The following is a 20,795-nucleotide window of genomic DNA, read 5'->3' as shown; positions in this document are numbered from 1 at the left end:
GACCAAATTAAATGCTCGGATTCTGACAGTACAACCCAATAGGGACCAGTCTTCCTCGCTATCGAGTCCAACTCTCTAACGCTGACATACAATTTTATACATCTTTACGCTGTTTGACACGCATTAAACTAACCAAGAACTGAGTAATGCTTAACTTGTCGGGCTGCGGGCTCCCTCTCCAAAGGGACCCACCCACCATATAGCTAAACCTCTTTATCTATTACGTTATAACGAATTTGGAAGACTATCCCCTAAAATGTTCGGCGGCTGGATGCTAAGTGATTAAGGCCTAAGTTTATGGCACGGGAAGACTCAGAATTCAATTCAGGAAAGTGAGTAATGTCAGAAATTTTTAGGGATGGTTTTTTTCGGATATGTCGGACCTTGTACCTCCCCATTGTGGGCTTGGCCAATTAATTCTTGATGGGTATGATTAAAAGGCTGTCTTAGTGCCCACGGATAGGGAAAAGTTTTAAAAATATTTATATTATAGATTACAGCGAATAAAAATAATCTAATTATGCAACGAGATAACAGAAATTCGTTTGAATTTTCTGTTAACAAAAAGAATTAATTCAAATGACTCAAGCGTTGAATAAAGATAGTCTCGTTCCACTATTTTATGAGGTTTTTTTTTATTTTATTAAACTATTGTGTTTTCAAGGCAAATTTTTCGGTTGACGGTCAGATGGCCGAGGCGGTTAAGCCGCCAGCTTACCGTTCCGGGGAATCCGGAATCGTGTTCGGACACGCAATCCCAAGAATATTTCATGGATAATCTGTGCCTGATATGTCGGGCCCCGTCCCTTACTCCGTCGTGAGTCGGGCATGGAAAAAAATGTCCTCTTAGTTTCCAACAGAGAGTCAAAAATGAAAAGAAACATAATAATTTACTTTCCAAATTTTAATCGATTGCAAAAGCAATTAAATTGTGATTCTTTGCAATAAAACACGAAGTTTAAGACATTTTAACATTCAAATAAATTATTAATTTGTTTTGATACGATCATTGTATTAAGCGGCTTTTCAAATTTTTACACCAGGCAAACGTTACGTCATACAAGTTTGTTATCTTAATATCTTTTTAGACGATAGAGGGCGTTCAACAAATGCGATAAACTCCACGTGATCGGTCTTATCAACTTTGAAAAAATGGACTGAAAGCAGGAAAATGGAATATCCTGGCATTAAGATATGTCTTTTAGGGGTAAGTTTTAAATTAAAAATATATAATTACAAAATTTTAATAATGATTATAGTAATTACTTTTTATTTTCATTTATTAATTTTTAATAAAATAATTAAGAAAAATAAATATTTTTCTATTTTTTTCCATTTCCACATTTAATAAATAATAATAATAATAATAATATCTCACTTAACCCAACAAAATAATAATATTAAATTCATATAATTTTATATTAAATTATTACAGACTAAGCAGTTACAATGAGTCATTGTTATATATTTACAAATTTAAATTTTTAGTATTTGTTATTAAAAACCAGATGTTGTCATAATAAACATTTTAATTTGATATAATGACCGCTTATAGCTAAAAGTATTATTTAAATATGCTTATAATAACTGATGAACTATCCATTTATTACGCATACAGTTTAAGGGGGTCGCGAAAAGTGTATTATTGTACACGATGGGGAGGGAGGAAGGAGTGTATACGCCGTATACGCTCCTCCCTCCCTCGGATTTTTTAGTGGTACATAAACGAATTTATCGTTATAAGCCTACTTATTAGTCGTGTGAATAAACTATGAAGAAATACTTAAAAGTCCACGAACTATCGTACACGTAAAGCGCAAGGGTTTGCAAAACTAGTCATTACACACAATTGGTTAGGAGGGGGTCAAAGATGACTCAAAATCTATACACGTAGTTAATAGACGTCTCTTATTTTTATTCAAACATATTTGGAGCGATAGAAACCATTACTGATCGCGTGTCATTTATTATTATCTCGTTTCGTGAAGTGTTTGACATTAAAATCATTTGTTTTTAATACGAAGAAATTTAAACTGCCGAGAGAAATTATCTCTCAAAATTGATCTGACCTTTCTGTTTTTATTAATATTTTCTGTAGTAGTTACAGCTTAATATTTTATCCTACTTGTATATATAGAATTATTAATATCAAGAAAGAAAGACCCTTGATGATCATCTCTTTTTGTGTACTTGATACGTCAGTTATCTTGATCTTTCAGATTAATTTTAGACCTTCTTATTTGACATTTTATAGTTACTTCGTGATTATTTTAGGATTGTTTTCTGTCATTTTCCATTTATTGTACGGTTTATATGTACGTAATTTATATAATATATGCATGCATAATTATATGTGGTGATGTATATGATTAAATATAATGTGTACACGAAAAATAAGTTAAAATCTTCAATGCCAAGGTTCAGTTTTTCTAATTTTTAACTGAATAATTAACGGAATTATTATTATAACATTTATTCACTTATTTTTTTATAGATCTTGAATAAAATAAATAATATAAAAAATAGTAAGTGTAAAACTAATAAAACTGGCAAAATAAATGTAAGATAATGTTTATATAACTTTACAATGAGGTGTACCCAAAGTTATAAAAGATATTCACAATCTTCGATTTATTATTTGTTATGCAAAGATCTTATAATTTTAATACTAATTATTTTTTTAATTAGCACTAATATAAAATAAACTTTCTTCGCATTTCTTAAAGAAAGTAGTACGTAAATAAAGAGAATTAACGAGACGAAAATAAAATAACTTTTTGCGAGATTCTCGAGAACTTCTTTTGGTCCTAGAAACAATTCCAATAAGAGTTATCTCTGAAATTATCAGATATTTCAAAAGTTCAACAAACGGTTCCATTAAGTCTTGTTTTTTTTTTCTTTGTTATAGGAGTGATAACTTTTTATTTTAGTAAAAGAGCCAATATATGATATTTTTAATCGAGTAAACTTGATCACTCTTTTAAATACTTCTGATGTCAATATGATACATAATGTGCTGTACTATATTTCGGAATGAATCACCTTTTACTTCTTTTCATCATAGATAAATGTTTATATAGAGCTGTACGCTAAATTTCGAGACCGTTTTTCTATCATCCTTTCCTTTTACAACGAAAAAATTTTCGTTATTGAATTTGATACTTAAGTTTACTGGACGGATAGTTTTTTGCATAACATCCAATCGGGACTCTAAGCTTGACGTCATAATAATCTGTCCAAAATTGCAAATGGTCTCTAGGCTCTTGGCAAATGGCTCTACATATGGATATGTATCATTTATCGTACGGCATAGAATGTTGGCTGTTTGTAAAATTGAACGTAGCACAAGTTTGCACATTCTGTTTTCATTATAACAATAGCGAGGTTGAGGCTGAAGTTTTAAACGCGAAAACGTGTACGTCGGACGTTCAACGCCGCTTTCCTGTAAGTCTAGAAGTTTGACAATGGTGTTTGGAACGTCAGTGGAATCATGCTCGACATTCCTAATACCATTGTCAAACTTCTAGGCTTACAGGAAAGCGGCGCCGAACGTCCGACGTACACGTTTTCGCGTTTAAAACTTCGGCCTCAACCTCGCTAATACCCGATTATATCAATGTGGAGTCCCGAAGTCTGCGTAAATTCGATGGAATATATAATCGAATTCATCTTATATTATTAACTCTGATGACGCTAAATCGAGACAAGTGTAACAACTTTCCTGCCAATTTAAATAGAGATTTTTCGTGTTATAAGGATTTAAAGTAACTATTTCCTTGGGCCGACTGGAGGTTTTGCGGGACCTCGATTGTGTCACTTCATCACTCTTAGTTAAATCGGGTGGAAATAAATTATAGCTAGAATGATTAATGTATGATAAGGAAACAAGGTACACTAGAATTAAAAACTGCTGTAACATGTTTAAATTTGTCGAGTATTATCTATATATTATAAAAAATAAAATAATTTGTATGGTAATTTGAAGGTAAGATTACATACAGATAACCAAAAATTTTGTATATTTTAAAACGTAAAATATACAGTAAAACCTGTATAAACCGGAATCCCACGGTACAGAATATTTTTCCGGTTTGGCAGGTTTGTTATAAATAGAATCTTTTTTTTTTTTTTTTAATCATAGAAAATAGCTCCGTTACGAAGAATTATTTCCGTTTATGCAGGGTTTCGTTTTAGACAGGTTTTACTGTACTATAAAATTTTAACGTCGTTCCGCGTATCACGTTTAATAGTAGGCTATAAACAATTAATGGTGTATGTAAATATTAAATGTAAGTACCGTAATTAAGATTGGATGTGGAATCTGTTAAACAAAATTTTCATTTTTTCATTAAAATATTTAAATGATTTTATTAATAAATACATATGATTTACCAGAAAAATGTATAGGCTACTTTTATAAATTATGAAAGACAATCATCAGTGAAACTTGAGAAACATTAATTTTCACTTATTTATTCCCTTATCTAAATCTTCCATACGTAAATATGGGCTGGATTGGATTAATAGAATAAGGCAAAAACAATACTTGAGCAATCTTTTAATGCACACGTACATCACGATTAAATTTTACATTTGGTTATTGGTTATTTTATAAGATTTCAGGATGGGGTTACCCCAAAATCATCATTAAAATACGTTGTCATCAGATTTAGGTACGTTCTCCAAGTTTCAGCTTTGTCTTGATTAGAAGTGGATGAAATTTGAAGACAAGTTAAATAAAAGCATTTAAAAATGAACGTAACTGTGTGACATTTATTTGGTATAGTTTAACTCCTAAATAGGAGCCAGTTTCCCATAGAAAGACCCCTCGAGAGACCTCCCCTTTCGGCAAATCGCCCATGTTTTGCGTTGCCTTATTCCGTTAAACCGATTCAATCTTAGAATAACAAAGAATCATTTTAAATTAAAAATAATCAGTTTATTAATTATAAAACTTACTTAATGCTGTGATTTTAGAATACAGTATAATTATTTTTATTTGTTTTCTAATGTAGAACTCCGGTGTTGGAAAATCGGCAATAATTCAGAGATGTATTCGGGACGATTTTGATTTGAATTATGAAAATACTGTAGGGTAAATATAAATAAATATTATTTATCTTAAAATCATATAAAATTTAATAATTGAAACAATTATAGGGTCTGTTTTTTTAAACACGATATAAACGTAAACGGAGAATATTATACATTGAAAATATGGGACACTGCAGGACAAGAAAGAGTATTTTAATATATTTTTATTTACATAAATTTATGTTTTTATTTCATTTTTTTAAAATAATATTACGCTTTTTAGTTTCGTGTTATTTCACGTCTTTATTATCGAGATGCCAAAGGCGTTATTATAGTTTACGATATTACTCTAAAGGTAAATAATTAATATGAAATATGCAATTTCTTTATTGATAAATTACTGAAACTACAATTTGTATTTTGAAATATTTGATAAATTTCTTCAGGATAGTTTCGTCGCTTTAAAAAATTGGGTCAGAGAAGTACGACAAATGGCGCCTCCCAATATAGTGATTGCAATTGCTGGGAATAAAAGTGATTTAACAAACTGTAGAGCAATATCATACGATGGTAAAGTATTCTTCTTATATATATATATATATATATATATATATATTTCAGTAAAATATTTGCCTTATTTCCAGATGGTCAGAAATATGCTAATGAAATAGGAGCTTTATTTATGGAAACTAGTGCATTAACTTCTCAAAATGTGAAAGAACTATTTTATACAATGGGTAATTATGATATAGTTTCAAACATATTCGTCTCAGTTTAATAATAATCTTTTATTTATTTATTTTTAAAATATTTATTATGATTATTTTTAGTCAATAGGATGTCTGACAAAATTCAAGAAAAAAATACTGAAGTTACTCCTTTGATAAAACTAAATCCAAAACCTAGAAAAACTTGTTGTTTTTAATGTTGTAAATTATTGTAATTTCTAATTTTTGTAATATCCTTTTCAAGGAATTTTAATAATCGGTGGAATAGGAAATTATAGCAGTAATTGTGATATGTTATTTAGCAGTATTCCTAGCTTTATAACGAAAGAATAATATGAGATAGACTGTCTTTCATCACGCCAGTAACAAATATTTAATTCTGTTATTAAAGATAACAGAATTTTATGTGTTATTTTTCAATTTCAAATAATATACTTTAAAGCGTGTGTATGAATATGTATTTCAAAGTGTGTGTATTCGAAGACAGTATTGTGATAAGAAAAGATGTAACATTTTATGAAATGTGATAATTATAGGATTACTTCTTGAAAGATAGAGCAAACGTCAAACATTTTATTTATGTTTTTTTTTTACAAGTATAAATAAAATTTGTTGTAATTGTTTTAACTGTTCTTTGTATCGTTATCTTTTTGGACGTAAAAATATAACATTTAAACCTGATGTAATTACATAATAAGCGTTACAAATGAAATAAAATTTGAAGAAAACTGGTAATTGTTAGATTTCTATGTATACCATTTAATACTTATTGTAAAATCACGATTGTCTTAAAATATTTTTCAGCATTTTAGCAAATCCAGAACTGATTATCAATGTACTGTGATTTTATTCCCTCTCCACTGGCATGCTTTACACATAACAAAATAATAATATATATATTATTTATATATATATATAATTTGAAAAAAACAGGTACAAATTATTTTATATGCATAAATAAATGCTCTGGATGCGATTCGAACCAAAAATTTCTCTATTATCGTTTTGAAATATCGTGTTTAATCGTATGACGATGACGAATTTTGTTATCACCGCTTATTTCATCAGATAAGGTGTTATTTACAAAGAAAAAAACAGTTCAAACAACAAATAGATATACATAGAGCCAAAAATAAAAATTAATTTTAAAATTTTGTCCTCTGGGTAGAAAAGGGGCCTTTTCCGCATGACCATCGTGGGTTTGGACAGGCCTGAAGGTAACCTGTTTTTTAAAACTCACCCTGCGGGCACTACGCAAGCCCATTATGGGTTCGGCCAGGCCCACAATGGGGTGGCCGGATGGTGAGGGATGGGGCCGGACATATTAAGACAGACCACCACCTGAAAAATTCCTAGGGCTTTTTCGGGGGCCCGACATAGGACACTAGATGGAGATCTATCCACACACACACGCACAGTTTATGCGACGCTAACACTATTGCTGGACAATCGGATATAGTGTAGTTAATTTAAATTATGTTGCCAGATGTCCTTTATTTTAGTTACACTGTTCTTGTCCTTTATTTTAAAGGGCCAAATTGCACCCTTTTTCTTCATTTTATCAATGCTTGTCTTCAGGGCCGGCTTGATGGTTGAGACGATGAAGCTCCTGCCCTGAGTGGCAAAATGAACGGTCTTTGTTCAAAAAAAAAAAAGTTCTGGAAGAAGAAGTGACAAAACTTGGTTTTGCCTCAGGCGAAAGTTATCATTAAGCCGTGTCCTTGTTTCATAATGGCATCGGCAGATTTCCGTACATGTATGCGCATACCCTTATATATCAGTTCATAACCCTATTCCCATAGAAAGGTTTGATGTACAGTACCATATGGTAAGACTGAGCTAAAGTCCTATATCTGCAATGTTAAAATATTTGTGACATAAGTTCTTGGAAAGTAAAACTTCTTTATTAATTAAAATCAACGAAGAATACTTTGAGCTGGTTACTCATATCTGTCTAACAAATTAAAATTAACTCAGACGATTTTAAAATTCAATTTTTTACTTTAGCATTTAGTACTTGTATTCGTAACCAAACGGTGATACTTGTTCACAATTTTCTCAAAACGTTTACTTTCCATATACAGTATTTTAATAAATATTATAAATCTCCGGAAGTGTTATGAAAATCGAGTAGGTCTCGTCTGATGACGTCAAAGTCAACCACAGTTTTCATGACTCGATTGTAATGTGGATTCTATTATTATTATTTTTTCTTTATTGGCTCGTATATTCGTAATTTTTGATTAAACTTCTGTCGACAAGTATTGATACATCAACAGAATACAGAATAAGAAAAATTCAAGAACATTCCATACGTTCGAGGACAAATATTTCGCCGAAAAAATACAGTTGCTGACTTCAGTATGATGCAATGTAATCCTGATAAATTAGTAAATTTCAAATAATGTGTACAAAAACTAGCCTGATTCTCTTACAAAATATTCCTCATATTCAACATTCTTAATAACCTATAAGATAAAATTCTGCAAAAAGTTTTTGAAACACGACACAACAGAATTATACCTGTATAATTTTTAGGAACCATCTTATATCCACTCTTACAAACTAGAACTAATAACGAACTCTTTCATTCCTCCGGGACAATACCAGTTCTCAATACCGTATTAAAATTTTCAAATATAAAAGGTGTTATGCGTAACAATCGGTATTTTGCTAGGTTTCGAATGAAATATCATTTTCGAATCCGGACAGGTGTAAAAATCCCGGGAAATTTTCAGGGGTTGTCTGTCTGGATATGTCAGGTCCCGACCTTCACCACCCGGCCAGCCCGTTGTGAGTTTGTCCGAACCCATAATGAGTTTGCAGAAAGAGGCCCTCTTACTGCCAACCGGGCAGAAAAAGTTAAAAAAGAAACAAACAAAAAAATCCAGCAACGAGTTGCTTAACTATCCCCAGAGACATTTGGTGGCGTCATCTGTTATATTTTATTTTAAAAACTTTATATATTTTTTAACTATTATAAAATGGCAAAAAGCTTAATTTCGAGGGAAGGGATGAATTTTATTTTTTTTTTTTTAAAAATTGTAAATTCTAACAACGAGTAAAATCGTCATTAAGTCCGACCCTACTGGAGATACACACGACCCCCATTATGCGTGCCAAAGTCTTAGACTTCTAATAAGGATATTTAAAGAAATTAAACGGATATGCTTCAATTAGAATAGATGTAAAAGAGCCAATTGAAAAAAGGGTGATCGGAAGATAAACCGAAAGGATGATTGAAAAAGACAGATGATAAATCAAAATCGTCTGATATGTGCAACTTTGGGCACGCGTGCTATAGATTCGCCACCCCTGGTCTAAGCACTATCCATACATCAGTGTTTACAATAGAGAGGTTGCGGCCGAAGTTTTCATCGCGAAAACGTAAACTTCGGACGTTCAGCGCCGCTTTCCTGTAAGCCTAAGTTTGACAATGGCGTTTGGAACGTCGAGCATGATTTCAACAACATTCCAAACGCCATTGTCAAACTTCTAGGCTTGCAAGAGGGTGACGCTCAACGTTTGACGTTCACGTTTGTGAGGTCCCGGAAATAGTCCAAAAAAGGAGAGAAATGTAAACTTAATTAAGTTAAAACCTCGAGATAATAGAGAGGTTGCGGCCGAAGTTCAAACGTTAAACTTGTACGGCAAGCAGAAGTACACGTTTGACGTTTGAACTCCAAGTAAAATACGTTGCAGCGCACGTTCACAACAATATCCCACGAGTCACGTAAACATCGCGCACTGACTCATGGGATATTGTTGAGAAATGGCGGAAACGTTTAACGATGAGGAATGTTACCAGCGAAGGTAAATAAACAAATTAAACTATTTTAAAGTATATATAGGATGTTTAATAACACTAAATAATTATTTTTAATTAGCGTCGTGTCTCCTACCGTACGATAGGACGATAGGACTATCTCATACTTTTGTCGAGGGAAGTAGTGGCTTATGTAAATTCGAAAGCAACTCGGAAAATTATTTTTAGAAAATTTACAAACGAATTACGCTATTGTTGGTAGAAGATACCGTGGAAGACAAACCTACTCCTACAGAATTATGATAAGCTATTATGAAGACAAATAGCCTATATGTGAATTCTATAGGCACTTCACATCAATTGCTAAAACTTTGAGTAATTAAATAATTTATGGATTAAAATCGTCTGTTTCTTTACAATATTATTCACAAATGTTTAAATAATCATTATTTTAAAATCTACGTCATAATTTTAACTCCAAACACAAAAAAAATGAAGTTTAGGCCGAACTTCTACTCGCCATGCTAGACGTAGCGAACGCCATTATCAACCTAGAACAGCCAGATGGCGGCGCTCGACGTCCGATGTTCACGTTTAGGGTTGAAAACGTCTGCTGCAGCCTCTAATAAGTTATATAAGTGTCGAGTCGACGGCACCGGACTTTGACATTGTCGCTCTAAACGAATAGAGGGAAAAATAAAATGATAGAATAAAGGAAAATTAAAAGGGGAATAATTTAAAACTTAAGACTCAATAAAGACGAAACGAGAATGTAAAGAATGGGACATCATCAAAGCGCGATTATAGTTGAGAGGATGGTGTCAAATAAACCATCCCGGGCTGATTTTTCTCGTGACCTATATTGGTCTCATTTTTCACCCAGAGACAGGTAAGAGACTAATAGCGAAGCGGGGAAGAGAAAGCCCGACCAATTAGAAATAATTCGATCCTGAGAAAATTATAAAACCTCTGACGTCAAGAACAAAGGAGCTTCCTCTCGAGTATACCTAGGGGATCGTCGCCCTCTTCTCTACGTGCTTCCGCTTGCCGCTATCCTGGGTTTCTTCTCTTCAACGAACTTTAACTCGCCGCCGCCCAGGGGCTCCGTCATCGATGGAAAAAAGGATCTCTCGAAGAGTTCAGACGGACAGGACTGTGAATTTTAGGACCTTGTCAATAACATGTAAGCATAATCAACAGAAAAAATAAACGGTTTTTTTGTGAAACACTTGTCTTTCTCTGCCTCTTAAAATCGCCACCCACATACGCGCAGATCTTAGAGGCTTAGTCCACATCGACGAAAAGGGAATTAATCGGAAAACCCCCCTAAAGGCGAACTTACGCGTTTTAGAGATGAAAACTTCGGCCGTAACCTCTCAAATACATTACAATAAATTATAGTTATTATATTCAGTAATAGATCCAAAAGAACACAAAGGGGACTGACTCCAAACTTAAAAATATTTGAATAATTAATGAGCACCTTTTATTAATGTGTGCCAACAATGATCCGAAGTTCAGACCCTAAACACTGGGAAGTTCGGTTGTGGGTTCGCGCCTCGATTGGACAGGCTGGCAGCTTGGAGTTTTCCTGGTTTTCTCCTTGCAGATGACGCCTAAATAGGGGCCAGCTCCCCATAAAAGTCCTCCCGGAAGGCATTCTATCTCCATTCGTGTCTCTTCCGGCCGTCTTCTATAAGGCCAGCTCTCCTGTCTCTCTTCTCTTCGGAGTAAAAGCAAATAGCAGTACACTCTATGAACAAAAGGACAAAGGATCCGAAGTTCGAACAAATACAGTAATTTTTTTTTTTTATCAATGGGGGGCTTAAGCCATTGTAGTCACGTATCCGCATTGATTATATTACTGAATAAAAATTTAATATATATTCTATAAAGCATAGTTAAAATTGAATTTTATTTTAACTTATTTTAAGAGATTAATCGAATTACTGAGCCAACGAATATGAATAAACATTTGCAAATTTGAATAACAATTTAACATTAAACATTCCAATAACTAAAATTAGATTTTTATTCGTTTCCTAGCTCTATCAACACGTGAATATTTTATGTTTAGTGTATTGTTATTTAGCAAGCATTAATTTTAATTAGGTATATTTTGAATTTAATTAATAAAATATTAATCAATTCATTTATTATTTTTGTAAACGAATTACGCAAATTTCTGATTTCTATTTGCACATGTTTGCGCCAAATGTATTTAATACCATATGTTCATTTATTTTAAGGATCTATTATATTTAAATATACAAATAGGGGAATAACAATACTCAAAATGTTAATTTAAAATAATAATTTTGATGAAACATTCTTCAAATTTTTTAAGTTAATTCCCTAACTAATTTTATTAAAAATATATTAAACATATAAATGATACGATGTTCTATTAATAAATAATAACAATTTACTAGTTAGGCATTTAATTGTTTAGTCCAGCGATTCTCAACCTTCTTAGCTCCGCGACCCCCCAATAGTAAATATAAATAAAATTAATATTTCGCGACCCCACCCAAAGGACAGTAAGCCTTACTATTACTAATTGAATTTTGACCGTAATTATAAATGTAAATTTTTTTAAATACAGCGCTAAAAACTAAATACAGGAATCGTCTTTTATCACTCGAAAACAATTTGCATTTGTGTGTTTCTAACGTAGATCCACGTATGGAGAAAATTTTAAATGAAAAACAAATGCAACCGTCGCATTAATTTCTTTTCTTACATGTAAAATGTTTATACGTTTATAATAAATGATTTTTTCTCATAAAATGATTTCATTATTGTTTTGCGACTCCCCCCCTTTTAATATCACCGCGATCTCCTCGGGGATCGCGACCCCCAGGTTGAGTTTAGTCATAAGTAGCTAAATCTTTGTTTGCATAACTATTTTTTATTTATTTTAGTAAACGTGCAGTCATTCACATAATAATTTGTTCGTCTATTTAACATTGCAAATAGTGAGTAAGTAATCTATCAGATAAATGTAAGGGTAGTGTTGATAAATGTACAGTCCAGTACAGTATTCGAGCGTTTTCACAGATAGCTCTATTGACAGTTTTGATTGTAAAGCATTGAAAGAAGTGATATATAAGCTAGAATAACGATTAATTGTGACATTAAACTTCGAACTCGTCGTCGTCATCGTCACCCTCGTTGAAATTTTGAAAGTTTTGGTATCTAAAGGTTGAGGAATCATTAATTGTCGTATGGCAGAAAAGCGCAGTTCGGAAGTACGTCATATGAAAGTGTGTCTGATCGGTGTAAGTATTTTATTATTAATTGCATGTATACTTTTTACAATAATATAAAATTTCGAATTAAAGTATTACTGTAAGTATCGCTTTAAAGTAGGAATTTTGATTGTGTTTCCATTTATCTTGTGTTGCAACACAGGTTTGATTAGATATTTAAAAAATAATAATAATAGGCCTAATGAAACAAAATGAACCTAGGTGCTGTCCATTAATTACTTGTACAGTTTTTTAAATCACTTTTCGCCCCCTATCTCTGTCGTGTACAATGATATACTTTTTGCAAACCTCCTTCCTTTTAATCATTTGTACAGTACAGTAATTTGTGGGCCTCCTGACATCGAAGAAATGACTAAAAAGTTCTGCGAATAGTTGCTGATAGTTTATCCATATGACTAATAATAAGAGGTTCCTATGCTACTAATAACACTAAAAAGTCTGCGTAGAGAAAGCTAAAAGTACATCATTGCACATAATGATGGCAATCTCACTCCCCTTTACACTGTAAACGTCATTAATGGACTCTCTCGTATTGTAGTTAACTATTGGATAGTAATTACATATGCTGTATATAATTGTCTTACCGTTGTTTGTATTGTTTAGCCTATTGCCCAAACCGGGACAGTTTTTAAGTAGGATCCCTTTTTTCAAATTTTATTCTATTTTTGAGGGTTAAAACAGGAAAAATCGTGGACCGTCCCGGACAAACCCTATCCATTGTACAATAATTGTTTCGGCTGTAGTGTAATTTATATCAACAGCACTTTTGATTAATAAACATGCTTGAGGATAATAGAACTCCGTTTTTATCAGACTACTCGACCTAAGTTCGTTTATTATCATACATTAACGTTCAAGGGCGAATAGGGGGTGGGCAGGGCGCATTGCACCCCCTTTCCGAGGGTTTTCCCGAGTAAAGCTGGAGTACTTTTGTTAGGCAATAAAAAAGTTTTAAGTCTCTCCTCTAACTATTTCTGGATCCGCTATTATTAACGTTTATTCTGATAGAATACAAAATACTGTATTTTAAAATAAAGCAATGTTGTTCTAATTGTAATATTTGAATTTTTACAGAATGCCGGTGTAGGTAAAACATGTCTCGCTACCAGATTAATTTATAATACGTATAATCCATTAACGCCGCCTTCTATAGGGTAAGCTGATATATAGGCTATATAAATTTAAATATTTCACTTCTTCGTGTATAATTTAAGTTTCTCATTAGAGAATTGTGTGATTTTATATGTTTTAATCTTATATAATTTGCTTATAGATTAAAAAATTTCCTCAATAGTCTCATTTCTGTAACTTGACAATTTAAATCAGTTTATATTCATGTATACCTTTCGTATTACATACTGAACTTATCTTTTGATTATGTACAGACATTACTACAGGAAATAACTGAAACGAAAGTTCCGTGTATCAAAATTTAAGAGAGAAAATTGATGATTCAATGCCATTAATCAGTGTTATTATTTTAAGAAGTGTATTCGTAATAAAACGCGTGTCCCAAAGTTTTAAATTCTTCGTAACAAAGATTAGTCATAATGCAAACATGAGTTCTATTTGTTAAACGTATAATAATTAAAAAATATTTTACGGATAAATTTCGGATATTGATATGAAAATATTTAATGGCTAATTTTTGAAAAGTCCACGATGGCCGAGTGGATAAAATCACTGAATACTTTGACAGTTGGTTGGTTGGTGGGACATCTCGTCAATAGGCTGGCGGCATGGAATTTTGTGGGTTTTCTTCACGTGTCTAACGCTTAAATAGGGACCAGTTTCCCATAGAAAATCCTCCCGAGAGGCATTCGTCTTTGGCAGATTTAAGCCAAACTTTATTTTTATGCGTTTATTACAAAACAAAAAGAAAGGAATCAATAACCTCTCATTATCGGTAACATTTTATCTCCCAATGTTAATTGATCTGTGTAAAGATGGCTAAATCTACCAGGATCAAGAATATATAAAGTTACATTAAAAAATTCTAGATGGTTAACACGCCAAAAGAACTTAATCTACCGGTATATCTGTTACTTTTATATTTCACTAGATGTTTACTGTTTTCAGCTAAATCTTTAATCTTAAAAACACTGTGGCCATTTGGCCTTTTTCAAGTGCCACAAGAATAAAAAATGAACAAACAACAGAGGAACAAAAAACATCTGAAAATCAGGAAAAATTTTTAAAAAATTCAAATGCATTAAAATCTGTTTAACTATCAGTGACAATATCATATTAATCTTAAGTCGATTATAATAATTCTGTTTTAAAAAATGTATTCATAAATTAAATCTTAAAATTTATTTTTTTTAATGCTCTTTAATTATATTTTCCATACTGTCTGACTTCACAGTTTTAAATTAAATATAGCATGAGAACTAAATACCATTTGATGAGAATAGGTACTTATGAGAATTTGGTCAAATTGACATCGTTGACTTCTGTTAAACTGTTAACTATTCTTTTACAGAATTTATTCTTTTATCTGACTTTAATTTTGAACAGAAGTCTTAATAGCTTTCCAAAATTTAGGCTACAGGCATATAGTCGACAAATTGTTAGAACAACACATCTTTTCATATCATCTCTCTAGCTAGCAATTACACAGCGACGGTTGAAATACAAAACAGTTACGTAGTTGGTTTGTACGTAAAGAAGACACGGTATTGTTACTAGGAAAATTAGTATATGCTTAAGCAGTTTTTGAACATTTTTTTTTCTAATTCTTTTTTTATAGGTAATTGCTATTTGTGTCTCGTAGCTCGTTTTTCTACAGGTTACGAAACTACACGAAATGAGCTCTCGTGTTGGTGTCCAATGTTGCAAACCAGTCTCTCTACAGCTCTCTAAAATTGACTCTTATAAATGTAGACATTTATAAATATTTAAAATATCCGTATTAATTAAATATATATAATGCTTAAAGACGTCCTTGCATTTGGCAGTGGGAATGGGAAAGCCCGAAGGCGAGGTCTCCTCGAGCATGCATGCATACATACATACATACAAGAAAGACATCGGCCGAACACGAAGTGTTTAGCCGGCAGAATAGAGGGTAAGGAAAGGGGAGGGGAAGAAGAGGGAGAGGAGATAGACAGTAGAGAAAGATAGGATCGCTCTGAACGGCGTACATATGGCTACAGTATCCTCTATGTTTGATGTTGGCGCGCAGTTTTTATGTTGCAAGGCTGTAGTCCCCCGAAGGGTCTAAAAGAAAACCTGAGTGTAGCGAACACCAATAATTGAGGGCCGCCACGAATAGCTAAGTGTAGAAGTTAGTGCCAAGTGGCTGTTAGTAGGAAGACTTATATCTACTTAATACTAATAAAACTGAACGCGATTGCGAATCTTAATACTACTTAACAGCTACACAGACAACGCGAAAAGGAAACGAACACAATGACAAACTAGACAAGACGAACGGACCGACAGAGACAAACGGGCAAGACCCCAATTTTTTTTTTTTTTTATCATCATCATCTCGAGCATTGTGATGAGCGACGACAGAATTGTCCTGATGCACACAACTCTTTGATTGCACTAGACCAATCCTAGTCTTAACATAAAAATACCGCCATATTGTTGTAGCTTTCCACAACTCAAACAACTGTTGAAACAGTTTTTTGTCGTGTCGTCGCCATCATACACGCTTGCATTTGGACTTAATGAATACATCGTAATGACATGTGTTTTCAATAATTTGTCAACTGTGTAAACACAGCCTTAGAGTTACTTTGTTTGATGTTTTAATACAAGGATCCATCACATTATAGTTTATACGGCCGCCCACAATTGAGTGTGGCAGATACGCAATTGGTCGACCGGAATAGGCAACAATATCTTGACTTGTACTATGATAAATCATGGACATCAAGATGGATAGAACCAGGATCCACCAGCTTCGATAGACTAACAGCTCATTTGGCCTATTATCATAACATGCAGATCTGAAGTGATGAATTCCCTACTTGTATCAAAATGATAGTTAAATCAGTACAGTCGTGATATTAGTTCTAAGTGGCTTAATTCATTTAAATTTTAATGAATAAATGATGAGGAAATAAAAATATTAGACTAATTAGTCTATATTATAAAGCTCTATTGGCCTAATTGCCTGGCTCAGTAACATTAAATGTTCGAATAGAAGCGCATTTAGGCTACTTTACAGGGTAGCCTATTACAGAAAAAACAATGATACATTCGAAAGAAAGGCCATTTTTAATCACGTATTGTTTTCATAAATAGATGATTAAAAAGAATAGTTTTCTCTCTCCTTTTCTGCTCTGTGGCATTATTAGTCTTTTCTCAAGCCAATCGTGGGTTCAGCCAGGCCCACAATGGGGTAACCGAATGGTGAAGAATTGGGCCCGAATATCCGCGAGAAATTCCGGATACTAGGAATTTTTCACGGATCGTATCAGGAAGGTTTTTTTTAACGTTCTGATACGATTCGGGGTCCCCAGAGCGGTAGCAGACGTTTCAACCTCCTCAAGCGTACGGCCAGCAATGATTCTGTAGTCAAGATTTTTATTTTTCGTATTTGTTGCAATATATTAATCGTAGTAGCGGAGTAATAAAGAATTTAGCATTAGTTTTGTCATTTTAATAAAATCGGCAATAAGAATAAATAAATTTGATTTAGTTTTACTTACTTTTCATTGCTTTAGGCCAGGGATGGCGAACCTTTTTGAGCTCGCGTGCCAAGTAGTAAGCATACCCAACTTTAAAGATGTTTATGCGTGCCAAAGTTTGACTTCTAATAACGATATTTAAAGAAATTAAACGAATATGCTTTGGTTAGAATTCGGGTGATAAACCGAAAGGACCATTGAAAAAATAGACGATAAATCGAAATCGTATGATACGTTACGTGCCAGATGATTTCTCCTTATGTGCCACAGGTTCGCCACCCCTGTATTAGGCTTATTTTTTTAAATCCATGACATAATTATCTAGATTAAATATTTTTTCAGTGTTGCGTATGGAACTAAACATTTTCGGATTGAAGGATATTCATATCAAATCCATATTTGGGATACGGCTGGAGAAGAAAGGGTATTTCCTTCTTTTATAAATAATGAATATATACACAGTATATGTACTAAAGCAGTTCAATTATTATATTTTTAATTTCAGTATTTGTCAATGATACCTATATATTATCGGAACTCAAATGCTGTTATAGTTGCTTACGATATAACTAATCCAGTAAGTATATAGAATTTAGATAAAAATTCTTATATTAGAAGATTTATTACAAAATATATCGATACTTAATTGGTTTATACTTAAATCCATGACTTATCCACTTATTGCCAATTCGCTTCCATAGAAATTTAATTTTGCCAGCCATTATCCTTTAAATAGTTTTCTAATGCAAGTACTTTAACTTAAGTTCTCTATAGATAATTATTTGTATACGACAAGTAGTAAGTAACCTTGTTCTCATGCATACTTTCTAATTTTTTTTTTTTTTAAATTATGCACTGGATATAGCCTACACATTTTTAAAATAAGAAATCTCGAAAAATGTAGGCTATATAAACACTTTGGTAGTAATACCTGTTTATACATTAGTAACTTCTGTTTATTAAAATTTTAAAAAATAAGCTTGTAATTTAGGATAAATGTTAGAATGATTTGAATTATTCGTTTCTAAAGTTAATTTTTGCATTAGGAAAATAATTAGATTGATGGGTTAAGGCAATTAAGAGTGGCACTTGGGCAATCTGCAAAGGGGGTGCTTCCTGGAAGGACTTTACTATAGAAGACTTGCCCTTTATGTAGGTGTTACTCGCAAAGAAAACTCGAAAAACTCCACTTGGCCAATCTGTTGGCCAGGCACTAAACCCCAGTGTTAGGTTGTTTTATCAGCTATACCCATAACTTAACCTTTTCTACTGTCAAAATTCTACAGAATTGATACCTTTTTATAATAGGTTATCGCAATCAATGCTGATTTTTAAATATTATAAATCAGTCTGTTTGTTTTATTTATTTCCGTAATGAATTAATTTAAGTCAATTTTGTCTTATTTAGATTTCATTCGTATCCGTAAAGAATTGGATAAAGGAAGTCAAACTTTATACTTCTCCCGATCTCGTTGTGGCAATAGCAGGTAACAAATGTGACTTAGAAGAGAGTCGAAGAGTGGATATAAAACGTAAAAGAAATTATTTTAATAATATAATAAAGCTATAGTAATGTTTACTACAAGTTTTAAATTGCAAATTTATTGTTTTAGTTGCAAAAAATTATGCGGATGATACGGGAGCATTTTTCTTCGAAACAAGTGCGCGATCAAATACAAATATTCAAGATATGTTTTTCAGAATTGGTATGAAATTTTAGAATAAATTTCTTAATTATAAGCATTTCTTATTTATTTATTTTTGCTTTTCGAAATGTAGCTCAAGCAGTTCATCGAAAGAAAACCCAACACCTTTGCGAAGTCGAAAAACTAGAAAAAAAAAACAATCAAAAGTGCTGCTGAAATTTTATTTTAAAATACAGTTAGCATTTTTAACTTTCATAAAATAAAAGCCTAAACATCCACGAATCACTAAATTCTATGTATCATATTAATAATAGGAAGTCTTGCGGCATGAACACGTTAACTCACTCTTCAAATTCTGAGAAAATCATCATCCTGAAGGTCTGAATTTGCTCTGTAACCTATGTCGGACAGATCGCAGGTGATTAATGTGGTTAATAGCCCAGTGTATGGGTCTAATCGTGTCTGCCCTGTGTCTGTAGAATTTCAACAAAGAAATTAAGTTGTCATGGCCTTGTCCCAATGTCTTTTTTTTCACATTTTCACAAAATATAAGTAAATGATTTTGTGAAATAGTTTAATAACAGAAATTTGAAATTAAATTTGTTTTTTTTTTATTTTTCTAATTAAGAAATGTGATCTAAATGACTAAATATAGCAGTGATATCTATAACTCTATATAACAAATTTGATTTAAATGTGTAAAATCTATATTGTAATTTTTTTTTTTTATAAATCAGTTTTTAAATTATATACATTTTTGACTTAATAGAGATTATTAAATTTAATTCAAATATGATTTAATACAAATAAATATTCTAAATAACAAGTTGCAACGACTGAAAAGAGCCCAATATAAAATTTGTAAACAAACATTAGAAACATACAAACCAACGCTTTTGCTTCATTGATTAACATAAATTATAACTTATTTTGACTATAATATATATATATATATAAAGTTATATTTAAGTTATATTAAAGTTATATATAATATATACAGTGTAATATATATATATATACTGTATATATTACATTGTATGTATATAAGGCAAAGGTATTGATTTCCACGTTTCTCGTTTAACTTTATCTATCCAAATTCTCCCTTTTCATTATCTCTCTTCCCTACAAGTGTCAAGAGCCCTCAAAAATAGAATTATCATAAGTTTTAAATACTTTTTTTCATTAACAATGAGCACTTATCGTATAGTAAAAAATAGTTAATATTAATAATATAGTAATAATGATATATAAATGAATTTAAGAATCTTTAAATTGGGCTTTAAATCTAACAAAAAATGGGGCCCCATTGGACTTCAATAAGCCCTAGGCCCCGAAAAACCTAGATCCGCGCCTGGTAAGAGATTTTCTGTTTCGTCGTTCAAAATAGCTCATTTTAATTTACTGTTTTTTCTTTGCATGCCAAGAGATGATTTAGGAGCACAGATATAACCACTCCAAGCGGATATATATACCGTTTAAACTTCATCATCGCATTCATACACATCCCCGAGTCCTCGCACTGAAAATAGTAACGCCCAGTGGCGTGCCGTGATATTTGATGATAGGGAAGCTGTGATGGCCGGATGGCCGAGCGGTAAAGGTGGCAGCCTACCGCTCTGGGGGACCCGGGATCGAATCCGAACGGGTCGAATAATCCCCAGGAATTTTTCGGGGGGTGGTCCGTTCGGATATGTCGGGCCCCGTCC

At 32.4% G+C, this 20,795-nt stretch overlaps 2 protein-coding genes across 3 annotated transcripts; both read left to right on the top strand.

Moving 5' to 3' along the window:
* Nucleotides 1-1,102: 1,102 nt before the first annotated feature.
* On the top strand, nt 1,103-6,497 carry LOC136983933 (ras-related protein Rab-22A-like). 2 transcript variants are annotated; one of them, XM_067280822.1, is made up of 7 exons: nt 1,103-1,207; nt 5,016-5,095; nt 5,161-5,242; nt 5,318-5,389; nt 5,481-5,604; nt 5,679-5,771; nt 5,865-6,497. In XM_067280822.1, the coding sequence occupies exons 1-7, from the start codon at nt 1,172-1,174 to the stop codon at nt 5,957-5,959; spliced, it is 582 nt and encodes a 193-aa protein (XP_067136923.1). In that variant the 5' UTR covers nt 1,103-1,171; the 3' UTR covers nt 5,960-6,497. The 2 variants fall into 2 exon arrangements, with proteins under 2 accessions (XP_067136923.1, XP_067136924.1); XM_067280823.1 differs by having other exon boundaries at nt 1,136-1,207; nt 5,016-5,090.
* A 5,997-nt stretch (nt 6,498-12,494) lies between these two features.
* Nucleotides 12,495-19,410, top strand: LOC136983931 (ras-related protein Rab-22A-like). The gene is made up of 7 exons (XM_067280820.1): nt 12,495-12,809; nt 13,875-13,954; nt 17,786-17,867; nt 17,949-18,020; nt 18,852-18,975; nt 19,057-19,149; nt 19,223-19,410. The coding sequence occupies exons 1-7, from the start codon at nt 12,756-12,758 to the stop codon at nt 19,303-19,305; spliced, it is 588 nt and encodes a 195-aa protein (XP_067136921.1). The 5' UTR covers nt 12,495-12,755; the 3' UTR covers nt 19,306-19,410.
* Nucleotides 19,411-20,795: the final 1,385 nt, after the last annotated feature.

Source organism: Centruroides vittatus, unplaced genomic scaffold (assembly GCF_030686945.1).
Source record: "Centruroides vittatus isolate TY-2023 unplaced genomic scaffold, ASM3068694v2 contig_897, whole genome shotgun sequence".
Classification (NCBI taxonomy): domain Eukaryota; kingdom Metazoa; phylum Arthropoda; class Arachnida; order Scorpiones; family Buthidae; genus Centruroides; species Centruroides vittatus.
Note: the sequence above shows the minus strand (reverse complement) of the source record. Positions and strands in the feature narration are given on the sequence as shown.